The sequence below is a fragment of the Prionailurus bengalensis genome, chromosome A3 (genome assembly GCF_016509475.1).
Source record: "Prionailurus bengalensis isolate Pbe53 chromosome A3, Fcat_Pben_1.1_paternal_pri, whole genome shotgun sequence".
Classification (NCBI taxonomy): Eukaryota; Metazoa; Chordata; class Mammalia; order Carnivora; family Felidae; genus Prionailurus; species Prionailurus bengalensis.
In genome coordinates, this window is record NC_057354.1 from 110690654 (window position 1) to 110709928 (window position 19275).

Below are 19275 nucleotides of genomic sequence, written 5' to 3' on the forward strand. Positions count from 1 at the left end.
TTTGTATGACTTATAAGCAATAACTTTAAAATTAGTGTTACATTGAAGAAAATGGTTGTTGTCATTCAGTGACACAACAGTGAATTGACTTATAGTGTTCAATATTTAATTTAAAAAGGCTATTTCATTTGTTTTACTCTATTTAGAAAAGGAAGACCAGTGTCTCATGCCTGAAGCCTGGAATGTGGACCAGGGAGTAATTACCAAACTCAAGGAACAATACAAAAAGGAGAGAAAGGGGAAAAAGGGGGTGAAGAGTAAGTGGAAAACATTGTATCTGTAAACCATAAATCTTTCCTTTTTTATATCCCCCAATTTTTTTCCCCAATGTTTTCCTAAAACCACTTACTCTTTTTCTTTTCTGCTCCTGGTCTCTTTCGTTTTCATCTGCTCTCAGGGGTTGAAATTAAGTGGTTAGTTATTTGATTGTGACCTTAAAAAAATAAAAACAACCATGCTTCTGATTATGGAATCATAATATATCCCAATAATAAATCTAGAGCCTTGTGAGAATATGGAACTATATATTCAAAACATAGTGATAATTTCATTTTTAAAGTATATGTGCTTAATTACCACAATGATTTTTCACTGTTGACAGTTTTAAATCTCATCTAGTTTGACCCTCTGGCAATCCACCAAAATTACTGCATATAATTTTAGACCTTGGAGACAGAAAGTTAATTTCTACCCCTGAATATTCTGTGTGTTCATAACACACAGTTCATTTGCTCTCACTACTATATGCTATACAGGGCAGAGAGTCAAATACACAACTTTTAAAAGTATTTATTTTCTAATTTAAGAATTTTGGCCAATTTCATTTATAATAATATTGCCAATTAGCTTTTTTCTTTTTAATAAGATGTCTGCCATATAAAAACTGGAAGCTAAAATGAAATTGCTAGCCCTGTGAACCATATATAACCATATATATATAATTATGCAAATTATTAGGTTTAGCAGTAGATCTAATTAAGTATGTAAAGTAGAAACCTTGAAGAAGCTTTCAAGCATCCCTGAAAACCATCTAAAACACCTTTTTAGGACAGCAAAGCTAAACTACCTCCTGTGCTTCCACTCCCGTTGACCATATGCACATGGGTCTCCCTTTTATGGCAAAAGGAATTGCATCCTTTGGGATATTAAAGTAGTGTAAAGTGGGATTAAAATCCAGTTTAGTGAAACATGCATTTAAAAGTTGGAAAAAGTGTAGTTGTTATTGATAAACAATTCAAATCTTTATTTAAAATATGCTAGGAGTTACAAGTATTTAACTTGAATGGATTAAAAAGTCAGTGGCTATTTTTGATGTTATACTTGTAACGATTACATAACTAAGAACTATTATTTGATGCCTTCTCAATATAAATTAAATTATAATGAGAAATATTAATATTAAAACATTAAGAGCATTTTGTACTTTTTATCCAAATGTATGGATAATAAATGTGATCTTAAACAGTAATGAGATATGATTTACTAGGGCTTTTCAGAGCCATGGCAAAACCAGTTACACTGAAATTTTAATGCAAATGTCATAAATGAGAAAGGAGAATATTTTAATTTTCAGGTTGACATAAGTTGATATTTCTTTAAGTCATTATGCTACAATAATGTTTTGAAATGTAAAAAATCTCTCATTTGGAAGGGTATCCAGGATTTACGTAGAATCCACCTACTATTATACTGGTTATTCAGTTCTTGTCAAATATCAAGGCATTGCTGTAGTTGGCATTTAGCACTTACGATCTAAAATGGCACCATTTGACTGGAACCGTACTTCTACTAATGGAAGCTATTGGCTTTCCTGAATCTGGAGATTATGATCAGCATGCAGGTATATAGCACATAATTTTTTTGTATGACAAAGAAAAATGACTACAGGGGGAGAAATTTTAATATCTTAGGGTAGAGGGACTGCAGGGTGAGGCTCCACACATTTTGTTTATCATCATCAGTTCACACTGTTTTCATAAAATGGTGATCTGGGAACAAGTGAAGACATGGTAAAAACAGAACCGAAGCAAAACTTTGACCTGGTATGAAGCAGAAATTTACAAACCCCCACAAATATTTTTTTAATTGAACGTTTACTGTTGGAAAAATTTGATTCCAATTGATATGGCCCAGTAGAAATATTTCCAGTCAAATCGTGTACTCCAATCATACGGTCTTGAAATATATTTCTAGGTAGTAGTTAAAATTGCTTAAAAATAGTTGTATTCTTTGCTGGTATAGGAAAAAAAAAACCATAATGGACTATGGGTAAGATTTTCCCATTCTTAATTAAACTTGTAACAGGAAAAACTACCGAAGATCTGTTTCAGCCTCTATCCTATATAAAACAGTCAAAACAGGGATGTGGGAGAATGAAGAATCAAAGTTCAGGTAAGTAATCAGTAGGGCATGAGACTTCACCTCGGGTACCATAGCTTCAGGATGTAAGGCAGTGAATGCAACTTCACATAAATGGACAAAAAGGAATGTTGCCGTTTAACTCAGTACACAGTAGCTTCACAATCCCTGGTATCTGTCGTCATTTAGAGCAATATATAAGGATTAAAAGAATGCTATTATTTTTAATGGTCCAAATTGCATATGAACATGATTTTTTATTGAAATAGCGATATTATTCCATTAGCTTAATTTTTAAAATATATGTAAAACATAATTCTTCTCAAGAAATAAACTTTTAAAATAATTTGAAAACTTGGAAAGTAATTACTTTTTAATATGGTAGGGTAGTTTTAAAGGTGAATGTAAGCAAATGTGAATAAGGTTTATGGCACCATTTTGATGCAGTTGGATAATTCCATTCTTTTTTGTTCTCTTCTTCCCTGTTTCTGGGCTAGGGCCCAATAGGTCAAAACTACAAGATATGCTTGCTAACTTGAGAGATGTTGATGAACTTCCCTCGTTACAGCCATCTGTGGGTTCACCTTCCAGACCCACCAGCTCCAGGCTTCCAGAACACGAAATAAATAGGGCAGACGAAGGTAAGTATATGACACTCCTGAGTGCACGCGCGCGCGCAGACACACACACACACACACACACACACACACACACACACACACACACACTACTGGGAAATGCATATCTAAATTCAGTTATTAGAAAGGACTTTCCTAAGAAAATAACTTTATTTTACGTATGTTTGATCGACATGGTGTTCCCCAAATGTAGGCTTTCTTACATTGAAGGGGTTTGATTCCCCCTTCAATCTGTTAGACTTGAAAAGGGTGCATAAACAGCAAGTCCAACTCCAGATTCTAGTCCACCTCCCTAGAAGCCGTGTATTTGGTATGTACAGGCTGTTTTATTCACCCTACTGAAACAAGAAGAAAATTAAGTCCATATGATAGGTAGTAAATGTTTGCTTCGAGATTCACGTAAGTATTTTCAGATGTTTTCTTTAAAGTCTGTCATCGATAAGTGAAAACGGGGGGGGGGGGGGGGGGGGGGGGAGGGGAAGGACACCTGAAAGTCTACTCACACTTGCAACTGTGTTTCTTTGTTCCCTTTCAGTCCTTGTCTAACTGTGTGTATTTTTTTAAACAAAGTTACAGTCACCACAGAGTAATTCTATCTTGTTTTATTTATGTAACATAAAGTCCCAAAACAACTTTCATAATTATAATTTTGAGATTACACATTATATTTTAGACTTGATACTTCACCATATCCCTTTTGGATATTTAGGTTCCCAGTTTTTTACAGTACTGTCTTACGATATTTAAATACAATTCTGCCTGTTTTCTAGACATAAGTTCTGACTTATCTATTTATAAATAGATAAAATGCTTATATGTAGAAATTGATCTAAACTTTTTTTTAATGTTTATTTATTTATTTTGAGAGAGAGAGAAAGAGAGAGAGAGAGAGAAAGTGTATGTGCAAGTGGGGGGAGGGGCAGAGAGAATTCCAAGCAGGCTCTGCATGCTGTCAACACAAAGCATGATGTGGGGGCTTGAACCCACGAACCATGAGATCATGACCTGACCCGAAATCAAGAGTCAGGTGCTTAACTGACTGAGCCACCCAGGCACCCCTAGAAATTGATTTTAAAGTATGTATTTACTGGGGCGCCTGGGTGGCGCAGTCAGTTAAGCGTCCGACTTCAGCCAGGTCACGATCTCGCGGTCTGTGAGTTCGAGCCCCGCGTCGGGCTCTGGGCTGATGGCTCAGAGCCTGGAGCCCGTTTCCGATTCTGTGTCTCCCTCTCTCTCTGCCCCTCCCCCATTCATGCTCTGTCTCTCTCTGTCCCAAAAAAAAAAAAAAAAAAAAAAAAAAAAGTTGAAAAAAATAAAGTATGTATTTACATTAGCTGAAAATCCAGTATGATGTAAAAGGAACCTTAATGATTAATAAATATTTTTCAATATTTATTTTTTAAAATTGCCTTGAATTTAAATACTGTAATTGTTTGCAGTGAATATGCTTCTTCAAATTACTATTTATTGAATAAAACAGACTGGGAAAAAGCCACAGAAAAATCATAAGTGTTTTTCTTTCTTGGGTTTTAAATTCAGTTACATTTTAGAGAGACATAAACTGATAGAACCTTGATGGACAGATTTTCATGGTCGGAGTACTTTTTAAATGAAACTTTTGACCATCACATGGTTAGTTATTAGAGTTAATTTTATACATAGTATACCTGGAATTTATTACTCATACATTAAGTAACGAAGACTTGTACATTATACCTTTATACTCTAAATACACAATTTCTTTGATATAGAGACGTCTTTTGAATTAAAGATGTGAAGTCATGGGCCTCATTAGGTATGTTTGTTGTCCTCTAGGAGATACATTCACTTGACACTATCCATGTGAGAATTTTAATCAGTTTGTTATTCTAAGATCAAGTCTAGATAAGAAGTTCATTTTTCTTTTGTTCTAGTAACTCCTAAAGAGTTTTATCAGAGATTTCATCTTGCAGAATTCTAATAACAGAGACAGAATAAGTACTATATACTAAATGACAAATGTATAGAAGCATTACATAAGCCACAGAAAGTGCCCTTCATGGGAAAAAATATTGAAGAACCTTAAAACTGAAGCATTGAATATCTAACTTACTGTCTCTAACATGGGTCCTATAAGCTTTCTTCCTCAGTGAAAGGTTTTCAAAAATATAAAAAGTATGTAAGAAATACACGGTGTATTTAATTGCCCATGAATGATGCCTCTTGGTCTCCAGTTTAGTTTCAGAAAAAGTGTCCATAGCCTGTGTGTGCTATAAATGTTTATCACTTTATTTTTGTTTTAATGGTTTTGTTTTAATTATTTAACTGTAAATAGTAAAGAGGCACAGTTAAATAATTTTGTAAAAGCTGAAGAAATGTGGCCTATCGTCTCAAGTTGTAAGGAGTCTTAGAGTTCTGCCCATGGTCGCTCCCTCTGGCCCTCGGGTGTGCTGGCTTAGCCAGGGAGTGTGCTGGAAGGAGCTCTGCCTTTGTTTCAAGGTTTGACATGGCCATTTTTAGAGCATTGTTTAAATTAGCCCAAACAGAGTGTATGCTCAAATCCCATGAATCTTAGTCTTGTTTTTAAGAGTCCTTTTTATTTCACACCTGAACAAAGTTGTCTGGATACAGTAGAAATGAAAACAAACAAAACACCTGGCTGAAGACCCAGTCTCATAGTCTCCTGTGAGTCATTTGATTGAAATTTGGCATGAAAATTGCTATTCTAACCTAAACAGTCTCCACCCTGCAGTAGTTAATGTGAGAGCTGCTCAAACCCCTCAGAGGATATGTGGTATGTTTGGGTAAAACCCATTTTTATTATTGCTGCTTTATTGCATGGTGGTTTTAATTGCATAAGGTCTTAATTTATGTTCTCCTTTGTTCTTACAAGGGTTTTAAGACATAACTCTTATGTCTACTATTTTTAAGACATAACTATTCTTTCATTTCTTCAACAAATACTTATGATTGAATCTAAACTTACATAATTTAAAGGTGAAAAACACCTTTAAATCCAGTTTTCTACATATGCTAATTAATATATTGACTTGTTTTTCTTAAGGAAACAAAACATTTTTTTAGCAGCCGGAGTTTAAACTGTTAAATTCGTCTTACCAACTTATAAATGTTTGTTATTAGTAAAGTAACCACCTCTAGAAAACTACTCAAAGACTATCTTTGACAGTTTGCCAGCATAATTGCATTTATAAAAATCCGCAATTTACTATTGACCAAATTAGGTAAAACTCCTGTTTTACTTTGGCATTTTGCTTTTAACTGATTCTTCTATGATGGTGATTGGAGGAATTGGATTGGTATGTTCAGTGTCATCTATTACAAAGAAGATATGGCGTCAGCTCGCAGCTAATGAAACTGTTCAAACGGACACTTCGTTAAAAAAAGTCTTTGAAATAAAAATCCACTTATAGTGAAAAGAAAATGTCTTTGAAACAGACATTTTTAACTGAACTGTACCTGTGGAAAACTGTAGAAGTGGTAAGGGAGCAGGTCAGTGAATTATCACAAAGTGAACCCAGCTGTGTTACCACTCCCTCGGTCAGAATCCGAACATTACCAGGGTCTTGAAGGGCTGCTTGGGCTTCAAGTTACTGCTTCTCCCCTTCTCTCCAGACACAGTCCTGAGTTCTAACACCAACATTAGGTTTGCCTCATATAGGCATATTTTATAGTTGTAACTATTTTACTTCTTTCTTTTTTTTTTTAATGTTGATTTATTTTGAGAGAGAGAGAGAGAGAGAGAGAGAGAGAGAGAGAATGCACCATGAGCAGGGGAGAGGCAGAGAGAAAGGGAGAGAGAGAATCCCAAGCAGACTCTGTGCTGTCAGCATGGAGCCTAATGTGGGGCTCAAATTCACGAACTGTGAGATCATGACCTGAGCTGAAATCAAGAGTCAGACGCTTAACTGAGCCACCCACGCACCCCAGTTGTAATAACCATTTTCGTTTGAAATTTTCTGTATTCTTCTGAGTTACAGAATTAAGCAATTTTATTTTGAATAAGACCAGGAGTGTTCAGATCACTTGTTACTTATGTTTAATATTTGATAGAAGTAATTTGAGTAATTAACATGAAATAGCAAACGAGGTAAGCCTACTTTGCTTTAGTCGTATTATTTTTTTGTATAGTGAAAAAGAAGGGACAATGGTCTATTGGATTTGTTTCCTGTTGTACTTTTCTTTTTTCTCTTTCTTTTTTTTAATGTTTATTTATTTTTGAGAGAGAGGAGAGAGGGAGCCAGAGGATCCAATGTGGGATCTACAGGGGCTGCGGAGAGCCCAATGCGGGGCTCGAACCCACAAACAGCAAGATCATGATCTGAACCAAAGTCAGACGCTTAACCGACTGAGCCACCCACAGGCCCCTTGTGTTGTACTTTTCAAATTAGATACCTTTGCCTATGGTTAAGATACAGAAAAAGCAACCAGTTCTTGAGGATTTTCTGCTCACTGAATTTTACTGTGTTTGAATGCATTTAAAAATAATCAAATATAGACATACCCTTAAGAGACTGTTTACACTTTAGAAGTTTTTTTATGTGTCTTCTGTCTTCCCCCTTCAGTGGAAGCATTGACCTTTCCTCCTTCTTCTGGGAAGTCCTTCATCATGGGAGCAGATGAAGCCCTTGAAAGTGAACTGGGACTTGGAGAATTGGCTGGACTTACAGTGGCCAATGAAGCAGATTCACTAACTTATGATGTGAGTCATGGTTTTATTTTTGTTGTTTTTTCATTTCTTAAAAATAAAAAGTTAACCTAATAGAAAAAGATAACAGTGGTAAAATTTCCTTACGGGTATAGAATTTGGTTCTGTTTTAATTGCAAACTTTGAAAATACAGTATTTTTCACATTGTGTAGAGATTAAAATTATGGTCTTTGCCTAAATCCGTAAGTTTTTATATCTTGTTTATTGGTTTTAGATTAAGGGAAAGAATTCCCTTTCTGTTACAAGTTTGGGTTTTATGTTTTAAGGCACCAGAGATCACTTGAAATTCATGCCTCCCTAATGGCAACATTTGAGTTTCTTCTCCAGTACATTATCAGTGAATACTTGGTCTACAGGAGATTTTAGTTATTGTTAGGCAGGGATGTCTCCAGGGTGTCTTGCAGATGTTAAGGCCGACCCATCAGTGATTTAGACCAAAACTGAAATCGTCATACCTTTACACATGCATGCGTTTACTTAATCCCAAACACAGTTGTTTTATAACTACATTTAAATTGTCAGAAAAACAGTTGCTTGTTTTATAAAGTATTTACAACCTGTCTTGTCTTGATGAAAATGGTCTCACTTTGATACCTCATTATCTTTGTTGGAGAACACAGTATAGCTCCTACCACATGGGGGCTGTAAAGATAGATGCTTAAGCAAACCATGGATATGAGAAGGATGTGCTCCAAAGAGGAACCTCACCACTCACTCCTCTTCCCACAAATCAAAATTCTCACTCTTTGCTAAGTCCATTAGTAAGTCTTTTGGGTTCTTCCTCCAAAAATACCTAAAATCGTTAGCTGTTTTTTACTTTTCATCCTACTCCATTGTTTTCTTCACCTGGAACTACTACAATAACCTCATCTAAATGGGCTCTTGGTTCCCATTCTCTGCATATATGATACAGGTTTTTAAAAAATATTTGTTTCCAGTAGTTTTGTATCCTTATATTCTACATCTGTTGTGTATAAAAACACAATTTAGTTGACTTTTGTTTTTTCATCTAATATTTGACAACCTTTTTATTTTTTTAATTTTATTTAATTTTTATGTATTATGTACTTATTTTTGAGAGGGCGCAAATGAGCGAGGGGCAGAGAGAGAGACAGAATCCCATGAGGGGCAGAGAGCGAGGGAGAGAGAGCGAGAGCGAGAGCGAGAGAGAGAGAGAGAAGCGGGGCTCACACTCGCCCCATAAGGGGCTGGAACTCCTGAATCACAAGATCATGATCTGAGCAGACGTCGGATGCTTAACCAGCTGAGCCACCCAGGTGCCCCTGACAACGTTTTTAATTGGAACATTGAGTCCATTTCTTTTTAAAGTAATTACTGATATATTTGGATTTAAGCCCACTGTTTATTTGTGCTACTTGTTCTGTGTTCTTTTTTCTCCTATTTTTAGCTATATTGGGATTCTGTTTTTTTTTTTCAACGTTTTTTTTTTATTTATTTTTGGGACAGAGAGAGACAGAGCATGAACGAGGGAGGGGCAGAGAGAGAGAGGGAGACACAGAATCGGAAACAGGCTCCAGGCTCCGAGCCATCAGCCCAGAGCCCGACACGGGGCTCAAACTCACGGACCGCGAGATCGTGACCTGGCTGAAGTCGGACGCTTAACCGACTGCGCCACCCAGGCGCCCCGGGATTCTTTTTTATAAGTCACCCCCACTCCATTATTTGGAGATTATGCAGTCTTTCATTACTCTTTCTATTGTTACCCTAGAGATTACCACACATATCCTTATCAAAATTTTAATGCACAGACCTTAAGAACACTTTTAACTATACTTAAAAAATTCCTACTGTACATATATGTTACTATTACTATATATTTTGTCTCGACATTTATCTCCTACAAGATAATGTTTTATACACTCAACATTCAGTTACGGTTATCCGTTTTACATGATTCATTTTGCTTTATTCTCTTCTCCCCTGCGCATCTGACTGTCCATCTGGAACACTTTTCTTTTACTCTAAAAACAGTTAATATTTCTCTTTGGTGAAGGTCTACTGGTATCCAATTCCCTCAGTTTCTGGTTTTATTAAATTGTTTATTTCACCTGAGTGAGTTAACTTTTATCTCTGGTATTGAGTTCCAGTTGGCAAGGTTTTTGTTTTGTTTTGTTTTGTTTTGTTTTGTTTTGTTTTGTATTTAGTTTCACTTTAAACATTTTAAATATATTACTTCATTTTCTTCCTTCGTTTTCTGCTGAAGTCAGCTGTCATTTCTTTTATTGGTCGTTCAATGTTAGTCTGATTTTTTTTTTTCTTCTATGACTCATAATCTTCCTATGTCTTGACTGTTAGCCAAGGTTTAGTTTTCTTTTTATTTAACCTTCATGAAGTTCTTAGACCTTCTTGGCTTAGTATGTTTTTCTCAGTTTTATATAAAGTTCTCAGCTATTTATCTTCAAATACTGCTTTTACATGTCTCTCTTCTCCTTCTGGAACTCTAGTTATATTGTTAGAACTCTCTACATCCTCTGTCTCCTGCTCCCTTTGTTATGTATTTTCCATCTTTTGTCTCTATACTTCACTCTAGATGTTTTTATGACCCATCTTCTGGTTAACTAATTCTTTCTTCAGTTATGTGTAATGTGTAATTAAACCTATCTACTTAGGTCTTACACTGTTTGCTTCTAGAATTCTTTTTCTATAGATTTATTCCAAAATTTACAATGTTGTCTTTTATCTTCTTGAACACAGTAAGCATGATTATGTTCCCAGTTGTTTTCATTAAGCTGTATAATCTTTTGTGGGCATGGTTATTTTTTATTGTGTCCAAATAACCATACTTGAAAAAATGTCTATAGAAATAACTTTAGGCCTAGGATGATACCTTCCCCCAGGGAGTATATTTTAATTTGTTTCTCTCAGATGTCTGTAGCCAGTAGAAATCTGGATCACCTCATTTCAGTTTCAGTTTTTCAGATGATTTAAAGCTGATCTGCAGTCTCTGCAAGGGCTTTTGTTCTAGTTCACGCTTCTGTCTAGGATGCAACCCTTTGGACTCAAAACCCAAAGCACAGTGCTTCACCAAGCCCCACCTTCTTGGCTGGCCCTGGACACCAGTCTGTATCTCCTTGCACTGCCCAAGCGTCAAAAGCACAGCCTAACCTCTCAACCATCCCCTCTGGAATCAGTAAATACCCTCTGGGGAGAAACAACTCCAAATATCAGGCTCACCTTTTTAGATTTCTGTCTTCCCCTAAATCCTGGCCTCCTTTTTCTTCACTATTTTTCTGGTTCTCCATTTAAAAATTATTAGCTCTGCTTTTCTACTTGTCCTCAGTACAGACTTGATCCTAATGGTCTAGTCTACATCATGGCTAAAAGCAGAAGTTCCCATGAGATACTTTTGTCCTCTCTATACGTACCTCACAAAGATTTTGTCCCATATGTTACAGAATTCAGTCATGTCTCTAGACAAATGTCATTCTTTTTTTTTTTTTTAGCTGTTAGTTGTTAAAAACTTAGTGTTATGTCTGTGTTTCTAAAAGAAGTCTCTAGTTCTAATAAATATATTAGTAACCTACCGCTGTGTAACAAATTGCACACGACACAGCTTAAAACAACATTTGTTACAGTTTCTGGAGGCCAGCAATCTGGGGCAGCATAGCTGTGTGGTTCTGGTCTGTCATGTGGTTATAGTAAGCATGTAGCAGGGGTTGCAGTCTTAAATGAAGACTTGGGAAGATCTCCTTCCAGGCTCACTCATGCAGTTGTTCAAAAGCCTTGGTTCCTTGCTGGCTATTGGCTGGGGACTAGTTTCTCACCCAGGAGCCTCTGTGTGGCGTTCTCGGTGGAGCAGCTGGCTTCTCCCAGTGTGGGTGTACTTGAAAAGAGAGTGAGCAAGAACACCCAAGATGCAAGGTTTTTATGACCTGATTTTGGAAGTAATTTGCCACCACTTTTGCTATATGTTATTGGTCACACAGAGCAACCCTGTATTGTGGCAGGGGACTTCACAAGGTGTAAATATGAGGACGTAGGGCTGATCAGGAACCATCTCAGTGGCTGTCTACCACATTAAGACATTCAGAAGGAATCTAATTGTTTTTGTATATGAAAATCTTTCAGCTCTTCAATAAGAGCAGACAAGAGTCAACTTAGTTGTTCTGCTTCTCCCCCTGCTCCACGCACCCCCAACCCCCATGCAAAGATAACCAGCCCCAGATCTTATAGTAGTTCCTTGCATCGTGTGTTCTGTCTTCTTACTGCTCCAGTTGTGACCTGCTCTATCCAAATTTTTCTGCAGACTTTTAAACTTCTGGGTCCTAAGTTATAGTTTGTATTACGAGTGTAGCCTCTTAAGTCAGGCTATTTGGTTTTGAATCCTGAGTCTTCCACTTACTAGAGGGAACTCATTCAGCTTCTCTTTTCTTTACATGTCTGGTCCTTAAAGTGGGGATAATGTTGATTCCTTCATAGAGCTGTTGTGACACTTAAGTGAGTTAATGCGTGTTAAGTTTTTGAAAAATGTATAAAGTAATGAATAATGCTCAAAATAGCAGTTATTATTAGTATTGGGTTTTTTTTGTCATTGTAAGTATGGCAATATTTCTTCAGTGTGTTAGCCAATATGTGCCCTACTCGTGCTTAAATCTAGAATGCTTGTTAGTCATGGAGTGTAAAGTAATATGTGATAGGATATGTGGTGCTAGTGTAAAGTTAAACATGAACCTCTTTGGCTTTGCTGTTAGTTGGAAATGAAAAAAAAAGTTGGAATATTCTTGGAATGAAAAACTGCATTTTTTAAGTTGTTGAGATGGAGTCTGTGTGGAGAAAAGCAAGATAATGTTGTGCTTTGCAAATGGAATTTATTGTTTTGTAACATCTGATTGTCTCTTCCAGGGTTAACATTTTATGTTTCCAGTTTATAAACATTGTTACCAATTTGACAAAGAAAATTTAGCTTTTCATAGAAAGTACTGAAAATCTAGAAGTAGGATCATATTCTATAATGTTAATAGGTTATTAAAGGTAACTTAGTTTTCAGGTTTTATCCCAAATTAGTTTCTATACTATAATTTAGGTTGAAATTACTTGTCTGTTGTTTTTTTAAGTCATCCTAGTAAAGACCCATTCTTGTTATTTAGTCTTCTTGCAATTTTGAATTATGTTACTTGTTTTTATGTTGTGTATTCATTCATATTTCTTCAAAGAAAACCACTGTTGACGTACTGTTAATTTTGCCTTTTGATTTGATTATTTGCATTTAGAAATTATATTGTTTTGACAATTGCACAATGTGATGATTTAATGACAAATCAGCAGGAATTAATGTTGAAATATAATTTTTTTCATGTCCTGAACCAGATGTCCGGGTATCTTTCTTTTGTTTCCTTAACAGATAGCAAACAATAAAGATGCATTGAGGAAGACATGGAACCCTAAGTTTACATTACGAAGTCACTTCGATGGCATTCGAGCCCTTGCTTTCCACCCCACTGAGCCCGTTTTGATAACAGCATCAGAGGATCACACATTAAAAATGTGGAATTTGCAGAAAACAGCCCCAGCCAAAAAGTGAGAATATTCTACTTTAACTGTATTTGAGGTTTTTTTTTTTTTCAGTTTATTTATTTATTTTGAGAGAGAGAGAGAGGGAGAGAGAGAATCCCTAGTAGGCTCCACACTGTCAGCACAGAGCCCAACACAGGGCTCGAACCCACAAAAGGTGAGATCATGATCTGAGCCGAAATCAAGAGTCAGATGCTCAACCAGCTGAACCACCCAGACGCCCTGTATTTGAGTATTTTAATTATCAGTTTTCAGCAGAAAAGTACTTAATTATTTGCTATTAAATTTCTCAAGTATACCTTCCAGCTTTTTCTTCTTTACCATGTCACATAATTAGAATTTTTCCCTTCTTACTCACAATCTGATATCAGGTTGGAAAACTGACACTGAGGGAGAAATAGTATTATCTGATAGTTTCCCAGAGCTTGTGAATGCTGTTTACAATCCTTACACAGTATTTTAAATGGTTGTCATATTTGTGGATTCCCTTGTCTATATTGAAGGTTTCTACTGTTGTTGTAAAGAGGTGTAGGCGTGTCATCATTCCCCAGCACAACCTTGCCATATTATTTATTAGGTTTGGACTTAATGATGTGGAAGGGAGGCTGATTGAGGGGTGAAGGACTGTTCTTTGGTATTGTCTTTTGGCCTTGACCTTTTAGGTACTTTCCATACCTACCAACATGTATAGACTGAAAGGCACTGTTATTCCTGTCACTTAACTGCTATTTCTTCCCTCAGCCCCTCGGTTCCTCTCTTAAGCATGAACAGACATGAGTTGTTATAATCTCTTTTATCAGTGACCAAGCTAGTCCGGGTCCCACTTGGTAGGGTACTTACTGGAGGTCGCTCTCCTGTGTCCTTGAATCAGATGGTCCAAACCTAGCATGTGCCAGTAATGGCCCTTCTCTGGTGTCAGGCACTTCGGTTATTGGAAGGAGAAATAAACATGAACTGGCAAAGATTATAGAAGTTTTACTACTGATAGAGGATATCTATTGCCAAGTTTAAACGAGATCAGTGAACATTCCTGCTGTGAGTCCTACATAAACTTGATAAAATACTTGATTTATCAGTCTTCATCAACCAGTTCAACCAGATCTTGCTAAAACCAAGTGACTTCTCATAAGGATCAGGTATCTTCAGCAGAGAGTAATTATTTCTTTGTTATAAATCGTGCCTTTTGTCTTTTTAGTTCTCTGGCCACAATGGGCATCTCATTCGACCAAAGAATGTCAATGTCTCATATATTCTTGACTAAAACTTAGAAAAATATTGAAACAAGTTTCTTAGCTGGTGATAGCTTAGGAACAGTATCTCCACATGTAAATAACAGTGACCTGTTTACCTTTGAGCATAAAATTTTGGAAATGCTTGAGGAGAGAATCATATAAAAAACTGTAATACAATATAAGAAATGGTAAGTAATTGACTTTACATCCAGTTTCCATTAACAGTCATGGCCAGTATTAGTGTAGAGTATCTATACATTCAGTGTTCTGATTAATGAATTAACTGATGACTTGGACAACTTTTACAAGTATCGAGGACAGATATCTTAACCTTTATGGAAATGCAAAGAAATTAAAGTGCCATGTGCTGAAATCCTGCTAATGCCTGTTTCTAGCCTAGTCTGTTTTACATGTAGACTTTTATTTAATCCTGTGAGTATTTGGTATTATCCTGATTTTTCAGTTTTGTTTTAAATATGTAGAGGAATCTGAAGTTCCAACAGAATAAATAATTTGCCTGAAGTTAGCCAGCTAATTGAATCCAGAAATTTATCTCCTCAAAGCCTATGATGCTCTTTGAGTGTGACTCTCTCTTCCTTTAGTCAAATAGACTATGATAATGCTGAGAACACTACAATCAGGTATTATTACTAAACTACTACTAAACAAGTGTTTCTTGAGGCCACAAAAATATGTGATTGATATCAGATAAGCTGTCTTAGGTGTCCTAGGTTGAGAATGGTATATTACCACAGTGTTGGTATTTCTAAAGGCAATTTTGTGGCATATATTCAGGGCTACTGTTTACTACTGAAACTTAGAGTGGTAAAAGTCCTCTCTCTCTTGGATTTAGGAGTACATCTCTTGATGTGGAGCCTATCTATACATTCAGGGCTCATAAGTAAGTATGTGCTTTTTCTTTGTTTTAAGTCAGCATCACTGTACATCAGCCTGATTAGAGTATTTTATTTTCTTTCCCTTAAATATTTGTGTTATATATTTTTTGTATTTAGTAGCTTTTTTCTTTTGTAAATGTAAAAGAAACTGGCAGATAATACAGTGTTAAAAACAAGTTTATCACTACCAGAGATCCTTGCTAAAATTAGGTTTTATTTGGATAATGTTTAAATATGATATCTCTCTTGCTTAAAATAAGTTGATGCAGTAAGGGTTAAATATTATAAATCCTGACCTTTGTTTTCCTTAAAGATAATATAGATTAAAAAAACCCAAGAATTTTAAAATTATGAACACATATTGCATGCTGCTCATATTTCCACATAAGCTTAAGGGTTATACTTATTCACTTGATTTAACACAGAGATTGGCATTTTTTATAGAAAGGGTCGGATAGTAAATACTTTTTCAGCTTTGTAGGCCATATATTTTCTGTTGTATATTTTTGTTTTTAGTTCAGTTTGTTTTACAACCCTTTAAAACAAAATGTAAAAACCATTTTTAGCTTGAGGACTGTACAAAAACAGACCATTGGCTGGATTTGGCCCACAGGCCATAGTTGGCCAACCTCTGGTTTAGCAGCAGAAGAGAGATGTGCGATGCTTCCATAGTATTTTTATTCATCGTAAAAAGCTGAAACATAGAAACCATATTAATTAAGCACTCTTATTTCTAACAAGTCCTATTATCAGATTGATTTGGGGGAATAGAAATTGCTTTTTATCTCCCAGAGGACCAGTGCTCTGTGTGGTGCTGAGCAGCAGCGGCGAGCAGTGCTACAGTGGGGGTGCCGACGGACTGATCCAAGGCTGGAATACCACCAACCCCAACGTCGATCCCTATGACTCCTACGGTAGGTGTTTCCCCCAGGATATGCAAGAATAACTTGTCTTCCTTTTACACATTTTACATAGCATATATAAGGATAAAATGAGATATGTTAATAAATTGGTAAAAGACAACAAGGTCTTTATATGGTTGAAAAGGACTCTTGTATTTAGGAATCAATTTGATATATGATGTTAAAAGAAAAAAGAAACAAAATGGGTTATTCCTGCAAAAAACAGTTCCCACCCTCCCAGAGTTTTGTTGATTGGAAATGGTGGCTATGACTGACCATCGTTTTCTTCATTTTGGGCATCTGTACATTACTTGAGACATTATTACACATTTCATTACTGTTCTTGACAAACAGCCTAAGGAAAATTAATGTTGGCATCATCTTCTTGATCAGTTACTGGAGTGTGTAGAGGGTAATGATTTTTAAGCTCCATGACACCAAAATACTTGAAAGGCCTTAAAAATTAAGAAGTGCCTTTAGTCTTGGGAACAGTACTGTGAAACATAAATCCACATGATAATCTATCTCTAGATTTTACCATAAATTCTTTTGCAAAAACTGTTTAGGAATTGACTCTTTTGGTTTCCTCTTACATTCTCAGATTTTACAATGGTATGAAGTGTCATATTTGTCCTAAAACCATAGTTTCCTCTTCACTTTAGATTAATTTTACCACCAAACCTAAGTAAAGATAAATTCGATAAACAAAAAATTTTCCCAACATATATTTAATAAACATTTAACATGTATTTTGTGAAAGGTAAACCCCCTCTCTCTCCCCGGGTCTCTTTTTTTTTTTTTTTTCAACGTTTATTTATTTTTGGGACAGAGAGAGACAGAGCATGAATGGGGGAGGGGCAGAGAGAGAGGGAGACACAGAATCAGAAACAGGCTCCAGGCTCTGAGCCATCAGCCATCAGCCCAGAGCCTGACGTGGGGCTCGAACTCACGGACCGCGAGATCGTGACCTGGCTGAAGTCGGACGCTTAACCGACTGCGCCACCCAGGCGCCCCTCCCCGGGTCTCTTAAAAGTTGATCTGTTCCATATTTTTCCTTACTTCCTTTATCTCTCTATGAGAGGATCAGTTGTTCTGTCCCAAGGCAACCAGCCCTTCTCCTTTGGCTCTTGACCTCATTCTCTCTTGTTTCTTTTGAGACTGCACTTGATTCGTTCTTGCTGTCTCTCTTGCTCTCATCTTAAGCCTTGCCCTCTTTTCTCTCTTTCCACCCCCTCCACATATAAGTAAATCCAGCTAGCTCCTCTCCTGGGCAAGGGGAAGCCTTTTCTTGACTTCATTTCCCTCCCTGGCTTCTGTTTAGTCTCTGTTTTCCCCATCATCTGTGTGTGTGTCTCTTTGGTGGTTGTGACTAGAATACACAATTTGGAGTTACTAATTCCATGTCCTTTCCCTGGGCATCATCCCTCTGCAGTCTGTCTTCTGGTCATTCCCCTTAAATATACCAAGATTATCAGTGACTACCTGATTGGCTGATCCAAGGGGTATTTTCCAGTCCTTGTTTTTCTAGACGTATTGGCTATCTGAAACTGTAGAACATTCCATCCTTGTTGAAATTTGTCCACTATTGGCTTCTGTGACAATTTGTTTCCTATCCTTCATAAACTTTTATTTTTCTCACCTTAGATACTGGCATTTATCAAGGCCCACACCCTATTCATTCCTTCTTTTGTATGCATATTCTTTGGTAGACTGAATCCACCTCTACGGTTTTATATGCTGTTGACTCATAAATATCTTCTGTAAGCCTCAGACTGCCTACAGAACATTTCAAAGTCACCAACTCATTGTCCATAAATCCCTGCAAGTGCTGTGTTTCTTCTCCCATATATTCTTTATGAGATGGTGGCACCACCACAGTTACCCAAGCTAGAAACCTAACAGTTATCCTTGTTGCCTTGTTCTGTTTGCTATCTGCACCTTATTAATTTCCTAGTAATTAATATTTACCTAATATTCATTACCTAAATATTCCTTGAATACAGCCCTTCTGCTTTGCCCCCTTTCCCAATGCCCTCCCCTAGGTGTTCATCATCACCCCCCCCCAGACTGCTGGAACAGTTCCCTTGCCGTCATCTGGATTCTGTCCAGTCTGTCTTCTGCACTACAGTGAAGGCTACCTTATTAAATACCTACTTCATCCTACTGCTCCTGGAAAACCCCGTAGTGGTTCATTTTGCTTTCAGAATAACTCCCAACTACCTTGATATGCTGTAGAAATCCCACCTTAAGGTAGCCACTCTCCTCTCATCTTTCTGTCTCCAACTTCACACTTCAGTGGTGCTGAATTGCTTGTAAATTTCCTCACATGTCGTGCTTTCCTTCCTTTGTGATTTTGCAGGTGCCGCCTCCTTTGCCAGCAGTGGCTTCCCTCTAGTTTTGACTGGCCAGCCCCCGTATACTCTAGGTGTCATTCTTTCCAGGAAGCTTTCAGTCAATCCTGTTACTCTCCATGGATACGATGTCAGTCACTGTTATTGTACTTATCACAACATCTTTTGAGACCAGGATAGCACTGTGTCTTAATTATCTGTGTGGCCCCAGCATCTAGCATAGTGCCTAACACACCGTGTCTTCAATAAATATTTTATGATATGACAGAGAGTAGAGGACAGATGACATTGACATTTTAAACTTAACATGTGTGAGCCATCTTGAAAGTACTGCTTCATAGAGTCACTGTGAGGATTGATAATTACAGTTTCCAGTTTGACTTTTGTCACGAAACCGTGCTAAGTGAGCCTCCTTCCCTTCATGCACATCATTCACATGTCGGTTAGTGCTGTTAGAGGGGAATACCTGTATGTCTCAGTTCGTGTCCACCGTGAATTCCAGGGACCTGTTGCTCCCAGGAATAACTGCCATTTGTAGTGCGGAGGTACAGGAGGCTGGTCTGAAGAAGCGTGTCCAAAGTGCTGACAGAGCTCAACGAGGAAAGGATCTCTGTTCATTTCCTCGAGGAATAGTTGTGACTTCTCTGAACGCAGATTAAA

At 36.9% G+C, this 19275-nt stretch overlaps 1 protein-coding gene across 4 annotated transcripts in view; it reads left to right on the plus strand.

The window, feature by feature from the left end:
• The window catches only part of STRN (striatin), a 94214-nt gene that overhangs the window by 60191 nt on the left and 14748 nt on the right, over nt 1-19275 (plus strand). Inside the window, exons 8-14 of one of the 4 annotated variants that reach the window (XM_043604171.1) lie at nt 147-257; nt 2305-2391; nt 2856-2999; nt 7559-7695; nt 13065-13240; nt 15320-15367; nt 16134-16276. In XM_043604171.1, coding sequence (XP_043460106.1) covers nt 147-257; nt 2305-2391; nt 2856-2999; nt 7559-7695; nt 13065-13240; nt 15320-15367; nt 16134-16276 — 846 coding nt within the window. The remainder of the gene's footprint in view (nt 1-146; nt 258-2304; nt 2392-2855; nt 3000-7558; nt 7696-13064; nt 13241-15319; nt 15368-16133; nt 16277-19275) is intronic. The other 3 variants (XM_043604172.1, XM_043604173.1, XM_043604175.1) reach the window with 3 other exon arrangements.